General features: G+C 42.2%; 1 protein-coding gene across 1 annotated transcript; it reads left to right on the top strand.

Annotated features, from left to right (window-relative positions):
- The first annotated feature begins 2628 nt into the window (after positions 1-2628).
- Positions 2629-19225, top strand: smo (smoothened, frizzled class receptor). Its single transcript, XM_042316062.1, has 12 exons — positions 2629-3549; positions 5364-5572; positions 6165-6374; positions 6724-6896; positions 7912-8131; positions 8899-9022; positions 9130-9222; positions 9596-9704; positions 10973-11158; positions 12164-12312; positions 14921-15058; positions 15394-19225. Exons 1-12 carry the CDS (start codon positions 3276-3278, stop codon positions 16008-16010), a joined length of 2502 nt encoding a protein of 833 aa, XP_042171996.1. The 5' UTR covers positions 2629-3275; the 3' UTR covers positions 16011-19225.
- The last annotated feature ends 143 nt before the right edge of the window (positions 19226-19368 follow it).

Here is a 19368-nt window from a genome sequence, read left to right as displayed (position 1 = left end):
GAGTCTCATGACATTCTTTCCCTGTATTGTACTCCCAGATGGCTTGTTGTGACCTGTCAGTGGGTGGGCGATGAGGACATAGGGGTTGAGGTAGCGTGAGAGAAAATGACACATGGATATAGGCATAAATGGCTACTTGACCTCCAACCTCTCCAAATGTGTCTATAAGCTCCAGTAGGACCATTGTGACAACAGGTCACACAACTCTATGTTCTATTACTGCAGTAGTATCATGTGAAAGCATGTCTGTGTACGCTATCCACAAAGACTACATGTGTGTTCTATAGTCAATCAGTTTAACAAATGTATTTTGTTTTATTGTCTAATCTGCAGTTTCACAGATTGTACCAGTCAGTGTTGCAATACTTAACACAAGTGTAGTATGGTCTTGCTACTGCCCACAATACAACATGTTGAAATAGAAATGCAGGGGAAATTATAAGTGAGTTTGAGTGTATTTTTATTTTAAAATGTTCCATGATTTGGTTGCAAACACTGAAGTTCATTCCAGGCTAGTTGGGGCTGAAAGTCTAATATAGCTGTGAACAGTCAGACGTCAAACATTAAAATGGTTCCTCTCCACCCCGTTTGGCAAATGAAAACCTGAGCTTAGATGCATTCCTGGCCTGAAATGTGATGTGCCTGGGCTTGGGAGCACACACACTCCTGCATGTGAAGCCCTTCTTCTCCATACACCTTTCTGCTTTGTGCACATGGCCCTGCAGTTGTTTTAACTAATTGCATGAACTATAACATTATAGGCCTACAGGCCAGGTGTTCATAATGTCAGTGTGATGGGGGAAGTTATTCAGAGGCAGGCATTGAGACATCAGCGACAGTGTGTTCTGTAGGAAGTCGCAGGTTCATTAACACACAGGACTTAGGCACAGTCCCTACTACTAATATGTATTCCAGGGGACATCCTGTTACACAGACCAATACGAAATGAGAAGTCACATTGGCACTTTTCTCTCTGGTGTTATAACTGACCTGTAGATGAGTCTGTCTCTCTCTTCTGGTGCGTGTGTGTGTGTGTGTGTGTGTGTGCGCGCGCAGAGAAAGCAAGAGAGATTTGGCCGTGCGCTCCAGTGAGGGGCCCACGTGCTCTGTGTGTGGTCCTGGTCTCTCCCTGACTCATTCTCAGACAGCCATGTTGCTGTGGGTTTTAAGGAGGCCCAATGCTTCACTCAGAGAGAACGATGGGGAAACATGGGGCTCCCCTCATTCATACAGCACAGGCCAAAAACAAAACACCCATTGTCATTTCAACCAGCAGGAGGTAGGCTGTTGGAGCATTACATCTAATGCACTGCCCTATAACGGTCAGGTTAGAGAGAGGCTTTGATCACATCACAAGCACGAAGAGGATTGTTTGAGACTGTATGGTGTTCTGTCTATGTGAATGATGAAACATTCATTAAATCTACAGTGTGGCTGTCCCATTGGTTGATATAGACCGAATCTTAAATCTGACCAATGTCAGTCACTTATGGCTTCATTTACAGTTGACTTATAATCAACCTCTGAAAGTTTTCTTGGTCAGTTTGAGGTCTCATTCGGGTGAAGAGCAGTGCTACCTTAACTGGGAGAGAGAATCCACATTTCCATTATGAGGGTCTCCTAGGAAACTGATTTAATATGGACTGGGAGGAAATAAACAAGACAAACTGTTTTTTACACATCCAAAATGCCATGAAGTTATTCATTCCACCAGGCCGTCCCATCCCCCAACCAACACCCATACAGTAGGCTGCACACTCGTTTAGAAACTGTGCAATTTAAGCAGAGAAAATGACAATCTTGTCTGATCTTTTAGAATCAAAGTAGCCTAAGGAGTGGATAATTGACTTGTTTATGTCCACGACAACAAACTTTCCCTGAGTGGCTACTGGCATGCCACTGGCGGATAAACTTGCAGTTACCATTTTTGTGGTGGTGAATGAACAGTCTTTGGAGTGGGCTGACAAAGAAATATAGCCTACTGTGCTCGCATAATCACTAAGATGTCAATTGTATGGCAAAGTGAGGCTCTAGTTTAATCACAGATTTGAAGTACTATCGAAGAGACTACTGAAATGCTTGTTCACACCAACATAACTGATCAGTCTGTGATTGCAAATCTATTCATTCTTAATAGCAACAAGTGCAAATGTAGGAGGTACGGTCAGATGTAAGTCATGGAGGACAATATGGGTCTTTGGAGATCTTTCAAAGACTTGTTTTTGGAAATGAACAAAGTGAGTGTCTTAGGGTACTCCAGTTATATAGCCAAGCTATCATTTCTCATTATGTATGTTTTCCTTGTGTTACAATTTTTTTTAAATATTATTATTAGTTTTATTTTTGTATTGTATTCTGCAGTGTTGGTAAGAGCCCATGAGTAAGCGTTTCACTGTCTACACCTGTTGTTTACGAAGCAGGTGACAATAACATTTGATTGTGATTGATTTGATGAAGGTGTTGTGTCAGAAATATTGGCTATAAATGAACGGACGATTAAACAAACAAGCATACGATATAAAGGTACACAGATGGCTGTCTTACTGCAGTCTGTCCTGGTAGGAGAGAGATTGTTTTGGTATTCCTATAAGGCATAGTTTTACCCATGGAGAGGGGGATGGGATGAGAGGGTTTTGTTACTTTGGCTCTCCCCCACCATGTGCATACCAGAGGCAGAACAAAATAGCAGACACGACTACAAGCGAGAAAAACAAAGACCAAACTCCATCAGACACATCGCAGAATTCTATAGAAATCCCCCAAAACTGCCCTTTTTGGGATAGGTCTACATAGATGAAATGAAAATAGTTTTTTTTTTCAGCAAAAGAGGGGAAAGTGGGAGCGCGAGGGGGTTGGAGCGCGTAGACTAGAGCTCATGTTACAGTTTCAGACTTTTCACGGCAAGTTGTGGGGGAGGGTGAATCTGTTACTTTGATTTCTTTTTAATAGGCATATCCAACAAAAACAGCGGAAGGAATAGTTTCACTTGATTTTAATTGAATATCATGCATGCATCTTTTCGTTTTTTGGTGGCGATCGGATTGTGTGTAGGGAATTCCAGTGACAAATCAAGGATTATATGACAAAATGCTAAATGAAAAAGTTCGGGACTGTGTGAAAACTGGGAAAACGTTTCGTTTCATTGTATCATAATGTTACATTCGGCATCAAATGAACAAGAGCACTTCGTGCTATTTTTATTAACGGTTACTTTTTAGATTACTGGAATACAAAGTCTACTTTTTTTCTTCCTGGAAACAAAGTTGCACCGTTGAATGTTCAAGATGTCTTCCAGTGGATGGAGTTCCATTGTTGGTGGGTTGGGGATGCTTTGCGTTTGGGCTGCCTCCTTTCTGGTTACTCATGCGGTAACGGTACAGAGAAACGAAACTATTTTCAATGATTTCTGCAAGAAAACTACAACATGTGAAGTGCTTAAATATAATACATGTCTTGGGTCCCCACTACCGTACACGCACACGTCTCTTGCCTTGGCTGAAGACTCAAGTACCCAAGACGAAGCATTTGAGAAGTTGGCCATGTGGTCTGGTAAGCCTGTATTTGGTTAATAAGCATAGGTACAAAGGGTTCATGTTGTTCATTTACTGTAATTTAAAATAAATAAATTGACAAACGTATTATACATTTGTGTTGCGTTATTAAGTGCAGACCCCACTCCCTCTATTAGCATCAGATGCAACCTAGATGCTCATATTGTCATTTGCAAAAGGAAACGTAAAATCAAATCTATGTATTTTATACGTTGAACTTTCACTAGTGATTATTCATTGATCTTTCGCTTTTGATTATTTAGTCTTAACCTTGCCATTTGACATAAACAGAATGTTCTATTATAAGTAAAAACAGTAGCACTATATAATATTTATGTAATAAGATGTATTACACTGTGCTATTAAACATTAAGGTAGATTTGGTTATAGTCACATGCGAGGTCAGTAGGTTAATTGTTAATGTATAGCCTGTTAACTAGGCAATGAAATATTGAGGGCCCCTCCAAATGGATAGTTTTTGTAATGACCAAATACATGGGAAAGGACTTTTGCAGGAAATGGGGGTTAAGAGCAAATAAAGAAAAGAAAAGATTCTCTCTGAGGTGTTAGATATTCCTGCACATTAATAAACACTCATTAGTGATCCATCAACCTGCGTTTCCTTCCACTAATCCTCAGCTGATCTGTAGAGTGGTTCCGGTCCCCACCCCCACCATGGGAAAAACAACAGACCACACAACTAGTGACCTTCCAAGTGCATGATATTGTAATGCTAGCTGCCTCATCAAGAGGTTTGGAGCTCTTGGCATAACAGCTGAGGTGTTGAGTTGATAGACACTGGACCCAGCTACCAATCCCAGTCAGGGTCAACGTCCAGGTCCTATTTATCTCCTGACCCTAGTGACCACCATCATCAACATCCAGGTCCTATTTATCTCCTGACCCTAGTGACCACCATCATCAACATCCAGGTCCTATGTATCTCCTGATCCTAGTGACCACCATCATCAACATCCAGGTCCTATGTATCTCCTGATCCTAGTGACCACCATCATCAACATCCAGGTCCTATTTATCTCCTGACCCTAGTGACCACCATCATCAACATCCAGGTCCTATTTATCTCCTGACCCCAGTGACCACCATCATCAACATCCAGGTCCTATTTATCTCCTGACCCCAGTGACCACCATCATCAACATCCAGGTCCTATTTATCTCCTGACCCTAGTGACCACCATCATCAACATCCAGGTCCTATTTATCGCCTGACCCTAGTGACCACCATCTTCAACATCCAGGTCCTATTTATCTCCTGACCCTAGTGACCACCATCATCAACATCCAGGTCCTATTTATCTCCTGACCCTAGTGACCACCATCATCAACATCCAGGTCCTATTTATCTCCTGACCCCAGTGACCACCATCATCAACATCCAGATCCTATTTATCTCCTGACCCTAGTGACCACCATCATCATCATCACCACACTGAAGTGATGAAGTGATGAATATGTATTATTTATATCCAGACTGGTCTCATTCTGTATATGCTGTAGCCAACACTATTATAGTTGTCATGTCATATCGTACTTAGATAGTTGGCATGACAATGAATGAACAAACCCAGAGAGGAGTTTGATAAGGCACAAACAGGCTGGAGCACCAGGTTTGTGTTCATTAGGGCACACCGTAGCAAAATGTTTCACTGCAGAAAAACTCAAATGAGCATTTCTTATGGTACCTACCTGACAATTTCTCTCAGTTTAGGAGCATTCTCATTCGTTTGGTGTCTACTGAAGTCAACCCAAGCTACATTATTGTCCCTCACCTCCCTTCTCACCCATGCAGGTCTGAGGAACGCCCCTCGCTGCTGGGCGGTCATCCAGCCCCTGCTGTGTGCCGTCTACATGCCCAAGTGTGACAACGGGCAGGTGGAGCTTCCCAGCCAGCACCTGTGCCAGGCTACGCGTCGCCCCTGCAGCATCGTGGACCAGGAGAGGGGCTGGCCCAACTTCCTCAAGTGTGAGGAGACGGACAAGTACCCCATGGGCTGCACGGTATGGTAGATGCTCTCACTATGCATGTGTGCAGATGGGGTGCTAGGCCAATTATTGAGGGGGCTTCAGCACTGTCAATCCACTGGGCACACACTGGTCGAATCAATGTTGTTTCCTCGTCATTTCAATGAAATTACATTGAACCAACGTGGAGTAGACGTTGAATTGTAGTCTGTGCCCAGTTTGTGGCCCCTCCATGGAGCCACCCATCTAGTCAACAGGCTAGTGTCATTGTTTTTCAGTCTAAAATGGCTGTCGATATTATACTCTATAATACTATAATATATTATATACAGTGCATTCAGAAAGTATTCTGACCTCTTGACGTTTTCCACATTTTGTTACCCCCGAGGTGCCTTATTGTTATTATAAACTGATTACCCAACATAATTAGAGCAGTTAAAATAAACATTTTGTCGTACTCGTGGTATACGGTCTGATATACAACAGCTGTCAGCCAATCAGCATTTAGAGCTCGAACCACCCAGTTTATAAAATACTATATAATATTGAGGCGCACGCCTCATATGAAAAATAGACCAAACAGAGTGACAATATGAGCTCACTGTGCCTTCCGTCCACGGTGAGACAGAACGAGGTGCAGAAGCTGAAGTTCAACACGTCGGGACACTGCGAAGCCCCCCTGGTGAAGACAGACGTTCAGGCCAGCTGGTACAAAGATGTGGAGGGCTGCGGCATCCAGTGCAACAACCCCCTGTTCACCGACGAGGAGCACTCGGACATGCACGCCTACATCGCTGTGTTCGGCACCGTCACCCTGCTCTGCACCTTTTTCACTCTGGTGAGCTTCACACAGCAGTGTTGTGGACAACATTACCCATAATTCCAAGTGTAACTTGCAGCTGTTAGCAACAACTTTTTTTGACTTGACTTTTAACTTTTATATTTGAGATTACAAATGGAATGAAGATACTGGTATTGTAACACACATACCATTCTTGTTCAGATAATGGTTTCAGACTGCTTTTCACAGAAGTTGTCAAAACAATGCTTTTTATTTTCTGATATTGTTAGTAATTTGCGGAGAACTATGTGTTTCGGTGAGTTGGCCTTTCTAAGGACAGAAAAAAGTGTTTCCCATTTATATTCATCTCTTCTCTCCCTTTCTTTTTCCCTCTCTCCTTTCACAGGCCACCTTTCTGGCGGACTGGAAGAATTCAAACCGTTACCCCGCCGTCATCCTCTTCTACATCAATACCTGTTTCTTCATGGGCAGTATCGGCTGGCTGGCTCAGTTCATGGATGGAGCTCGCAAAGAGATCGTGTGTAAGAGTGACAACACCATGCGTTTAGGGGAGCCCTCGTAAGTGAAGAAGGAGAACACTTAACATTTTATTGTCAATCAATTGTGGTTTTTGCTTACGACCCAACCCCCTGAGACACACACATACACTGTTCACACACACATTGAAGGGGTTGAAAGAAAGTAGGAGTATTATGAGATAAGATGTGAAAATACAATTTGAAGGAGTATTTCTTGAATCTTCCGGTGAGGTTCGTAGGTCTTGTATTTAGCTAGTACAGGAGTCAGGAGGTTCGTAGGTCTTGTATTTAGCTAGTACAGGAGTCAGGAGGTTCGTAGGTCTTGTATTTAGCTAGTACAGGAGTCAGGAGGTTCGTAGGTCTTGTATTTAGCTAGTACAGGAGTCAGGAGGTTCGTAGGTCTTGTATTTAGCTAGTACAGGAGTCAGGAGGTTCGTAGGTCTTGTATTTAGCTAGTACAGGAGTCAGGAGGTTCGTAGGTCTTGTATTTAGCTAGTACAGGAGTCAGGAGGTTCGTAGGTCTTGTATTTAGCTAGTACAGGAGTCAGGAGGTTCGTAGGTCTTGTATTTAGCTAGTACAGGAGTCAGGAGGTTCGTAGGTCTTGTATTTAGCTAGTACAGGAGTCAGGTCTTGTAGGTCAGGAGGTTCGTAGGTCTTGTATTTAGCTAGTACAGGAGTCAGGAGGTTCAGGTCTTGTATTTAGCTAGTACAGGAGTCAGGAGGTTCGTAGGTCTTGTATTTAGGGAGTCAGGAGGTTCGTAGGTCTTGTATTTAGCTAGTACAGGAGTCAGGAGGTTCGTAGGTCTTGTATTTAGCTAGTACAGGAGTCAGGAGGTTCGTAGGTCTTGTATTTAGCTAGTACAGGAGTCAGGAGGTTCGTTTTCACAAGTTCGCTTTGTTTCTCAAACTTGATTGGTTGATTGGTTGGCTGATTGATTGACATTTTCAAATAATTAATAACACACATACAGCCAATGCAATGGCAGTGTACTCTTAACAATGATTGAGTCATTAACTTCCTTCACTCTCTCTCTCCCTCCCTCTCTCCATCCAGATCTACTGAGACTCTGTCGTGTGTCATCATCTTCAGCCTCGTCTACTACTCCCTGATGTCTGGGGTGATCTGGTTTGTCATGCTGACCTACGCCTGGCACACGTCCTTCAAGGCCCTGGGCACCACCCACCAGCCCCTGTCGGGCAAGACCTCATACTTCCACATGGTCACATGGTCCGTCCCCTTCATCCTCACTGTGGCTATTCTAGCCACCGCTGAGGTATGGAACACCTACTATTTCTTTTAGCCGTTGAAAATAGTCATTACTGTGATTTGCGATTTCTAATACGTATGATAATAACACATTATACATGCTTATGACAAGTCTCTGTCACGGTCTTCCTCCTCTTCTTCCGAAGAGGAGAGGCGAGAAGGATCAGAGGACCAATATGCGGCGTGGTATGTGTTCATAGTGAATTTTAATAAAGAGAACACTGAACACTATACAAAAGAGTAACAAAAAACAATAAACCAAATACGACCGTGACGCTACAAATGAGACCTGTGCTGACACAAGCCACTAACATAGACAATCACCCACAAACAAACAGTGCAACCCAGGCTACCTAAGTATGATTCTCAATCAGAGACAACTAATGACACCTGCCTCTGATTGAGAACCATACTAGGCCGAAACATAGAAATCCCCAAATCATAGAAAATCAAACATAGACTGCCCACCCAACTCACGCCCTGACCATACTAACTAAATACAAAACAAAGGAAATAAAGGTCAGAACGTGACAGTCTCACAATGCATTGTAACTGAATCTTAATGCTTTATACCAGCAGGCTTTAAGTTGAGTGTTACTTTGAAATAGGGTAATCCCAAACCGTGTCTACAGTTTAGAGACAAGTTTATTTATTCCCTTTTCATGATGGAAAGACAATGACTCAGAATTTCTTGTTTTCCAAATGATTTATCTTTTATGCCGTTATGCCATTCAAACACATGTATGCGTTTCTGGTCTCTGTTATTTGACACAGGTGGACGGAGACTCTGTCAGTGGGATCTGTTTCGTGGGCTATAAGAACTACCGCTACCGTGCTGGCTTTGTGTTGGCTCCCATTGGAGTTGTGCTTGTCATTGGTGGCTATTTCCTCATACGAGGTGAGTTCTCTCAAACCCAAAAAACGAGACATTTTCATATTTCAGAATTTAAACGCTACAAAATAAATAGATGTTCCCAAAGTGATTTCCTCTGTTTGTTTCTGCAGGAGTCATGACGTTGTTCTCCATCAAGAGTAACCACCCGGGTCTTCTGAGTGAGAAGGCAGCGAGCAAAATCAACGAAACAATGCTAAGACTTGGTATGACCCCTTCGCTGTAAATCACCAGATATCCAGAGTCAAACCACTGGCATAACAGTGTAACAAACCTAGCTAGTGTTGAAAAGACAGATAACCACTTCCACAAGGGAGCTAGCTTTCTTGGAGCAGTGGTTAGATCCACTGCCTTTGGGTCAGGCGATCCTAGTTAGACCTAGCACTGCCCCCCCCCACCCCGCGCCTTTGATAAAGCCACTTAAATTGACTCATCATAGATTGACTGTAGATCCTGTTGCACGATATATGTTATATAACACTTTGGTTTTATCTTCATATAAAGTATATTGTGTCCTGACTCCTGAGGTTTCTGGAATTTCAAATATCTCTAATCATTTGTGTAATTCCTCTTCATCAGGTATATTTGGGTTCCTGGCATTTGGCTTTGTCTTAATCACGTTTGGCTGCCACTTCTATGACTTCTTCAACCAGGCTGAGTGGGAGAAGAGCTTCAGAGAATATGTGTTGTGAGTTCCTTTTCTCCTCATGTAGCCTACAGTAACCCCAAACTATATTCAACACTGCAACTTCAAAACAGGTGTTGAGGACCTAAAGGACTTCTGGGCCCTTTTGGAATACTAAAACAATATATATTTTCTCAGAACATGGGAATAATCACCAATATTTGACTTTACATAATTGGTAAAAGCTTTGCCTTGGAAAGTTTCCCTACATCAATCCAATGTGACAGACGAGGGATTACTTCAAGGAAGGGAGGAAGGAAATATACATTTAAGAGTATTGGAACATGGCCCCAGTTGTATGATGTAGTGGGAGATTTAAGAGTATTAGAACAAGCCCTCAGTTGTATGGGATAGTGGGAGATTTAAGAGTATTGGAACATGCCCTCAGTTGTATGGTGTAGTGGGAGATTTAAGAGTATTGGAACATGCCCTCAGTTGTATGGGATAGTGGGAGATTTAAGAGTATTGGAACATGCCCTCAGTTGTATGGGATAGTGGGAGATTTAAGAGTATTGGAACATGCCCTCATTGTATTGTATGGTGTGGGAGATTTAAGGTATTGGAACATGATTTAAGAGATTTATATGGAACATGCCCTCAGTTGTATGGGATAGTGGGAGATTTAAGAGTATTGGAACATGCCCTCAGTTGTATGGGATAGTGGGAGATTTAAGAGTATTGGAACATGCCCTCAGTTGTATGGTGTAGTGGGAGATTTAAGAGTATTGGAACATGCCCTCAGTTGTATGGTGTAGTGGGAGATTTAAGAGTATTGGAACATGCCCTCAGTTGTATGGTGTAGTGGGAGATTTAAGAGTATTGGAACAAGCCCTCAGTTGTATGGTGTAGTGGGAGATTTAAGAGTATTGGAACATGCCCTCAGTTGTATGGTGTAGTGGGAGATTTAAGAGTATTGGAACATGCCCTCAGTTGTATGGTGTAGTGGGAGATTCCCAGCAGATGATGCTGTTGAGACTGGTGGTAACCACAGCCCTACCGGTTTGTTGTGCTGTGAATGCAGCCTTATTTCTCCACTCTGTTGACTTTGAGTGGACTGGTATGAATTTCACCTCAGAAATGTACATTTCTCTTTCCTGTCTGAACAAGTAAACAACTGGTTAATGTCAACAGTTCAGTATGTGAATATGCCTCATTTATATGGCTTTACAGTGGGTGTGTGTATGTAGAGTATTTTACCACAGCAAAAGCAACTGCCTGGTAAAAAAGATCTCTGAGGATTGATTGATAAACGCTGCGCTGGCTTTGAACAGGTGCGAGGCCAATGTGACGATCGCTCATCAGACCAACAAGCCGATCCCAGAATGTACTATCAAGAACCGTCCCAGTCTACTGGTGGAAAAGATTAATCTGTTCTCTATGTTCGGCACGGGCATCGCCATGAGCACCTGGGTGTGGACCAAGGCCACTATCCTCATCTGGAAACGCACCTGGTGCAAGTAAGCAGTCATTTCCTTTAGAACACACACAGAACATTAGACTGGGCGGCAGTCCCTTTGTAGCAAAAAGGGTTTTCTTGTAGATAAAAGGTGAGAAAATAAGCTACAAGAAAATAGTACATGAACTTTACCAACAATATTCCAAGTATGGAGTTACACATTGTATTATCTCTCTGAGGCATTCACACAGCATCATCTGTGTATTATAGCTTAAATCTGCATCAGGTGAAACAGCACCACTGTTCGCCCCCTGAGGCATTCACACAGCATCATCTGTGTATTAAAGCTTAAATCTGCATCAGGTGAAACAGCACCACTGTTCACCCCCTGAGGCATTCACACAGCATCATCTGTGTATTAAAGCTTAAATCTGCATCAGGTGAAACAGCGCCACTGTTCGCCCCCTGAGGCATTCACACAGCATCATCTGTGCATTCAAATCTGCATCAGGTGAAACAGCACTGTTGCCCCCTGAGGCATTCACACAGCATCATCTGTGTAAAAGCTCTGCATCAGGTGAAACAGCGCCACTGTTCGCCCCATCTGAGGCATTCACACAGCATCATCTGTGTATTAAAGCTTAAATCTGCATCAGGTGAAACAGCGCCACTGTTCGCCCCCTGAGGCATTCACACAGCATCATCTGTGTATTAAAGCTTAAATCTGCATCAGGTGAAACAGCACCACTGTTCGCCCCCCAGCACATTTGTTATTATTTTGTTGATGAAACGGAGGAGAGGAGTACCAGCATCAGACATTTTGTTTTCTTCACTACATACTATGCTGTTCTATCTAACCTGCAATGATGTCTGAGTGGAAAAAATACAGTGTTTGTTGTTTGATGCAACTACTTGTTTGTTGTAGTATCTCAAACGGACGTGGTAGTTTCACCAAGTACGGATTTCAGCTTTAATGTCTGCACAATTTACCGCGATTGGCACGTCAAGGGATACGTCAACATTGTCTGTCACCTTGTGATTTATCTACCTGTTGTTCCTGTCATAGGGTTATCGGCCGTAGCGACGATGAGCCCAAGAGGATAAAGAAGAGCAAGATGATAGCCAAGGCCTTCTCCAAGCGCAAGGAGCTCCACAAAGACCCGGAGAAGGAGCTGTCCTTCAGCATGCACACTGTCTCTCATGACGGGCCAGTAGGTAAGTCCACAAAGACCCGGAGAAGGAGCTGTCCTTCAGCATGCACACTGTCTCTCATGACGGGCCAGTAGGTAAGTCCACAAAGACCCGGAGAAGGAGCTGTCCTTCAGCATGCACACTGTCTCAGCATGTCTTGACATGACGGGCCAGTAGTGTCCACAAAGACATTCAGCATGCACACTGTCTGAGGTAAGTCCCCAAAGACCCGTAGAAGGAGCTGTCCTTCAGATGCACGCTGTCTGTCTCATGACGGGCCAGTAGGTAAGTCCACAAAGGCCCATGAAGGAGCTGTCCTTCAGCATGCAACTGTCTGTCTGACACCAGTAGGTAAGTCCACAAAGACCCATAGAAGGAGCTGTCCTTCAGCATGCACACTGTCTCTCATGACGGGCCAGTAGGTAAGTCCATAAAGACCCGTAGAGGGAGCTGTCCTTCAGCATGCTTCAGCATGTCATTGAGAAGTCTGTCTGACACTCGTAGTGAATGTCATTGAGAAGTCTGTCTGACACTAGTAGTGAATGTCATTGAGAAGTCTGTCTGACACTAGTAGTGAATGTCATTGAGAAGTCTGTCTGACACTAGTAGTGAATGTCATTGAGAAGTCTGTCTGACACTAGTAGTGAATGTCATTGAGAAGTCTGTCTGACACTCGTAGTGAATGTCATTGAGAAGTCTGTCTGACACTAGTAGTGAATGTCATTGAGAAGTCTGTCTGACACACGTAGTGAATGTCATTGAGAAATCTGTCTGACACGAGAAGTGAATGACTGAGTCATCAGATAATGTAAGCACTGAGGCGGCTGTGGCCAGCATGCTTGCTTATGTTGGAGGGACTGTATGAACTGTTAGTTATTGGAACACTGCAGGGGACTCCAGGGGGAGCCTTCTACTATATAAATAACCTCTTTGGGGTTTTTACTGAATGCATAGTAATGGTTGAGCTATTCTACTATATAATGGATAGTAATGGTTGAGATATTCTACTATATAATGGATAGTAATGGTTGAGCTCTTCTACTGTATAATGGATAGTAATGGTTGAGCTCTTCTACTGTATAATGGATAGTAATGGTTGAGCTCTTCTACTGTATAATGGATAGTAATGGTTGAGCTCTTCTACTGTATAATGGATAGTAATGGTTGAGCTATTCTACTGTATAATGGATAGTAATGGTTGAGCTATTCTACTGTATAATGGATAGTAATGGTTGAGCTCTTCTACTGTATAATGATAGTAATGGTTGAGCTATTCTACTGTATAATGATAGTAATGGTTGAGCTATTCTACTGTATAATGGATAGTAATGGTTGAGCTCTTCTACTGTATAATGATAGTAATGGTTGAGCTATTCTACTGTATAATGGATAGTAATGGTTGAGCTCTACTGTATAATGATAGTAATGGTTGAGCTATTCTACTGTATAATGATAGTAATGGTTGAGCTCTTCTACTGTATAATGATAGTAATGGTTGAGCTCTTCTACTGTATACTGTATAATGATAGTAATGGTTGAGCTCTTCTACTGTATAATGATAGTAATGGTTGAGCTCTTCTACTGTATAATGATAGTAATGGTTGAGCTCTTCTACTGTATAATGATAGTAATGGTTGAGCTCTTCTACTGTATAATGATAGTAATGGTTGAGCTCTTCTACTGTATAATGATAGTAATGGTTGAGCTCTTCTACTGTATAATGATAGTAATGGTTGAGCTCTTCTACTGTATAATGGATAGTGGTTGATAGTAATGGTTGAGCTCTTCTACTGTATAATGATAGTAATGGTTGAGCTCTTCTACTGTATAATGATAGTAATGGTTGAGCTCTTCTACTGTATAATGATAGTAATGGTTGAGCTCTTCTACTGTATAATGGATAGTAATGGTTGAGCTCTACTGTATAATGGATAGTAATGGTTGAGCTCTTCTACTGTATAATGATAGTAATGGTTGAGCTCTTCTACTGTATAATGATAGTAATGGTTGAGCTCTTCTACTGTATAATGATAGTAATGGTAGTAATGAGCTCTTCTACTGTATAATGATAGTAATGGTTGAGCTCTTCTACTGTATAATGATAGTAATGGTTGAGCTATTCTACTGTATAATGATAGTAATGGTTGAGCTATTCTACTGTATAATGATAGTAATGGTTGAGCTATTCTACTGTATAATGATAGTAATGGTTGAGCTCTTCTACTGTATAATGGATAGTAATGGTTGAGCTCTTCTACTGTATAATGATAGTAATGGTTGAGCTACTGTATAATGGATAGTAATGGTTGAGCTCTACTGTATAATGATATAATGGTTGAGCTCTACTGTATAATGGATAGTAATGGTTGAGCTCTTCTACTGTATAATGATAGTAATGGTTGAGCTCTACTGTATAATGGATAGTAATGGTTGAGCTCTTCTACTGTATAATGGATAGTAATGGTTGAGCTCTTCTACTGTATAATGGATAGTAATGGTTGAGCTATTCTACTGTATAATGGATAGTAATGGTTGAGCTATTCTACTGTATAATGGATAGTAATGGTTGAGCTCTTCTACTGTATAATGGATAGTAATGGTTGAGCTGTCTTGTCTTCTTTCTCATTGGTAGCTGGCATCAACTTTGACCTGAACGGGGAGCCATCCAACGAGATGTCTTCAGCCTGGGCCCAGCATGTGACCAAGATGGTGGCCAGGAGGGGCGCCATTCTACCGCAGGACATCTCTGTCACCCCTACAGGGACACCTGGTGAGAGCTGCTACCTGCTTAGTGACATTGTCTGACATCTGCACTCTTCCTTGAGTTCATTGCATTCTTTCTTGAAACGATAACAGATCGTAGACAGTTGGATTGGTTAAAGCAATGGGATAAGGCCTTTACTTCCACTTATCCAGTCATGTACAGATTCAAACAGGGCCTATGTTACTAGTCTGGTTAAGCCAGACCGAATGCTGCGCTCACAATGGCAGTATTCAGTATTATATAACCAGGCTACAGAATTGTCAGTTCAGCCACCAGTCTGATTTAATCCTGCTACCATGTTACCACTATGAGTCTGAATCTCACCCTGCTCTTTCACCCAGTTCCACCACCAGAGGAGAGGAACAAGCTGTGGATGGTGGAGGCGGAGATCTCCCCTGAGATGATGAAGAGGAAGAAGAAGAGGAAGAAGAGGAAGAAGGAGGCGCGTCCTCTGGAGGAGCTGGCCGAACACCAGGGCTACCGTCAGCGAGAGTTTGGCACCAGCTCGGTGCCACGGCTACCCAAGCTGCCCGGCCACAGGAGCCTGGTGGCCAATCTGAGGCAGCACCAGGAGGCTGAGGACGTCATTCCAGGCTCTTACCCTGAGTTTAGGCCCTCTCATCCCCTGCCCTACCAGGAGAGGTACGGAGGAGCCCTGGGGGCCTCCTCTAGCCAGAGGAGCAGGTACCCTGACCTCAACCCCCTATCCCTCAGCGACCTGCCAGAGGACCTCGGCCTGGGGCCTCGCTGCCGCCCCCAACAACCACCCCTCTCCTTCTGGCAGCCCAATGGAGCGTTCCACTACTCCGGGGAGGTGGCGCCTATGGCAGGGGTGTCTGGGAGGACAGACCACGTGGGGAGGTCGCAGGGGGGTCAAAGGAGGGCGGAGTGGGGGCAGATCCACTCTAGAACCAACCTGATGGAGGCGGAGCTTATGGATGCTGACTCTGACTTCTGAGAGCAACCATGTGTGGTTGTGGGGTTTTCTGGGGGTTTTTACAGACTGAGAGAAAAGTGCTGGATACTTACACTTATGGTGCTCCCTTGTCCAACAGTCAAGATGAAACAGGACTCAAGTCAAGTTAATTGGTCAGATCTGTTTCATTTAAAGGGAAGGGCTAAAGGAGAACTGATCAGGCCATGGGTGAGTTTCATGAAAGCTTCTTGGCTTAAGTCCCATTGGGCACAAACTGGTTGAATCAACGTTGTTTCCACATCATTTCAACCCTCCAAAATCTATGCGATGACGTTGAATCAATGTGGAAAACTGATTGTATTTGAAAAAAGTCATCAACATAAGGGCATTTCATATTTTTGTCACCCAACCTTTAAGCTAAATCCAATGACATGGTGACATTTGTTGTTGATTTCACATTGAATTCACGTTAGTTAACAACTCAACCAAATGTAAATCAAAACTAGACGTTGAACTGACTTCTGTACCCAGTGGGGTGGCTCTGATTTCTCTTAGCAAATCACAGTAGCTACAGTTTCATAAAAAATGTTTAAAAATCTATAGCTGCGTTTAGACAGACAGCCTAATTCTGATATTTTTAACACTAATTGGTCTTTTGACATCCTTTTCAGAGCTGATCTGATTGGTGAAAAAAAGATCAGAATTAGTCTGCCTGTCTAAATGAGCTAAATTATTTGAATAAAGCACTTTTCTGTTCTACAAGTGGTCTGGGTCTATAGTTGTGGAGAGAAATAAAGTACCTTGTTAGCTACAAAGCTTTTCGGAAACGCCTCCCAGACTCGTCAATGCTGTGTGACTTACCCAAAATAATTCCACTTGTGGCATTGGTCAGAAAACGGACATGATCACCCATGTTGCAACAACTAACTTCTGTTGTCAGAAACATTTCATTGAATGATGGCAGCAGAAGAGGCAGCTCAACTCTGAACGAATTGGATGAGGGTCACCATCACTGACATGATCCCGGGTCACTATCTCTTGGATCAGATATCACTCTTGTTGATTTCAGTCTCATAGCCATTCATTCATTATATGACTTCCAAGACTCTTCCAGGGATCTTGTCGTTCCCTGAGTCATTACATGCAAATTACGGTTCATGTAAGTAGTGTAAAGTGGCTTCCTTTCCTTGTCTCTTTTCCACGTCATTGCTGACTTTAGAAAACTGGACCGGTGAAAACTAATTCCATGTAGACGTTCTCCATATTGCTTTCAACTAGCCTGTGTTAATAAACTAAATATTACTAGATCTGTAACGATGGAGAGGAAGCCACTTTAGATGATTGACATGCAGCCTCATATGATGCAGAAACTATCAGGCTCTGGAAGTTCCATGTCTTTGTATATCATCTACAACTAGTAGTCTGTACTTTTGTCGCAAAAATATAGAACTGTTTTTATATTGCCTGGTGCAATCACACAAAAGTGAGCTTTTTTCACCTGAGGAGAAAGAGAATTGATGAGGTTTTTATACCAGTGGAAATGAAATACACAACTGAGTGGGAATCAATCACTTCATTTCTTGAAAGTGTTCTTGCACATGTTAGCTACATCAGTTAAATTGTTACGTTTTTTTCTGTACAATTATATTAAAAAGGGTTATTTTTTTACTGTAGTATGTAGTATTTCCACATTGTGTTTTACTCTATTGGCAGCAGTGCTTGACTTGGACTGAAATACAGTAGGTGCCGGTACTCATTTTACATGCTGCTACTGTTTTTATTTAGGTGCAGGAGCTCCACAATACTTCTCAGCTAATATTCTAGAAGAAGAACAGGCAGTAGAAAAATGTAAGGTGCCGGTACTCAGCTCCGGTACTCAGCTCCGGTGAGCTCCTGCCCAAGTTAAGCATATGTATAGACAACCTTGGCTATACTTTGTTGAGTTTTCTGTGTTTTTATTGTATAGGACAGTGCTATATATTGCGTCATGTTGTCCTAGAGTTTTAGCAAAACACCTTTATTCTCTGCTTGTAATGATCTGCTACAATTTCTAAATGCACGTGTCTTGTGCTTCTCTCTCTATGTGTAGTGCACCTCTTCATTTATTGGGACCTAGGACGCAGTGGAGGCTGCTGAGGGGAGGATGGCTCATAATAATGGCTGGAACGGAGCAAATGAAATGGCATCAAACACATGGATGTGTTTGATGTATTTAATACCATTCCACTAATTCCGCTCCAGCCATTACCACAAGCCTGTCCTCCCCAATTAAGGTGCCACCAACCTCCTGTGCAAGGATGCAGCATACATGTACAATTCTAAGTTGTTAGACTGTATGTTTGGTTGGTTTTCCATGCTGAGGTACATTACAGATTTGCTCAGCAAAAGGGAAAATTCACTGAAGCTCGTGATGTAGTTGTACCGATGCTGTAACCAAAGTAATTTAGTATTATTGTCTTTGCGTCACACTCACAACAGAATAAAGATGGTGCCAAACTACAAATGTAGAATCTTAATTTGATCAACCTGTTGCAGGAGAAATGTAAAACTTGTACTGCATTTGAGGTTTAAAACGGCTTCTGAAGTTACGAAAAATGTATCAACCGCTACAAAAATGGTCATTAATTATAATCCACATAATAACTCACATTTCCTGTTGCTGCAGGATTATGTTTCTGCTGTAGCAAACTGGCTCAAATTAAGATCCTACATGTGTAGTGTCAATGTTATATGATAGTCCTATTAGTTAATGTGCTATGTGTATCAGAGATTATTTATAAAATGTCCATGTCTGGAAGATAAATTAAGCAAGCTGTAAAGCACTGCAATGAAAATAACACTGTAACATTTGCTTAATACATTTGGACATTTCTTGCACCATCAGTGCAAACGAATGTAAATTTCCATTTAAAAAATTGTTTTGTGAAAAGACATAAGGGATCTATCAAGTGTATATGACGTCAACTGTAATATTTCTCATGTTGGATACTGACCAGCCAGTTTATTCCATGGGAAATGAACCTTGATATACTTTTTGAGGTATTGTGAACATTCTCAGAGTTTTCTTTTGCTGTCAAAGAGAATTAAATACAGTCCATCTCTTTGTGGGTTCTTTATATTGGCAAAATCCATTCCCCTATTGTCTATGTAGCTTACTGCTGTTTCTCTCCACACTCATATCTTGAACACAGAATTGTATTACTTTGATCATGAAGCTGTATTTTTGTATAATTATGTAAATAAAAGGAAACCTAGAATTCTGGTGTTGTTTTTTGATTGATTTATTGAGATTTGTGAATAAAACATATTTCTAGTGTTGATGGTCCATAGTTCTGTTGTCCTACACTTGTTGGAATAATGTTTCCTTTCACAGATAGTTTTTAGGTCTCCACTCAGTATG

Source organism: Oncorhynchus tshawytscha, unplaced genomic scaffold (assembly GCF_018296145.1).
Source record: "Oncorhynchus tshawytscha isolate Ot180627B unplaced genomic scaffold, Otsh_v2.0 Un_contig_5464_pilon_pilon, whole genome shotgun sequence".
In the NCBI taxonomy this organism is placed as follows: Eukaryota; Metazoa; Chordata; class Actinopteri; order Salmoniformes; family Salmonidae; genus Oncorhynchus; species Oncorhynchus tshawytscha.
This window is presented reverse-complemented; position numbering and strand designations above follow the sequence as displayed.

Excerpts from the sequence above, each read along its gene's own strand:
- smo (XM_042316062.1), top strand. The coding sequence starts at position 3,276 with ATGTTCAAGATGTCTTCCAGTGGATGGAGTTCCATTGTTGGTGGGTTG. Across the intron at positions 6,375-6,723 it reads TCTGCACCTTTTTCACTCTG|GCCACCTTTCTGGCGGACTG; the intron begins GTGAGCTTCACA and ends CTCCTTTCACAG. Across the intron at positions 9,223-9,595 it reads CGAAACAATGCTAAGACTTG|GTATATTTGGGTTCCTGGCA; the intron begins GTATGACCCCTT and ends CCTCTTCATCAG.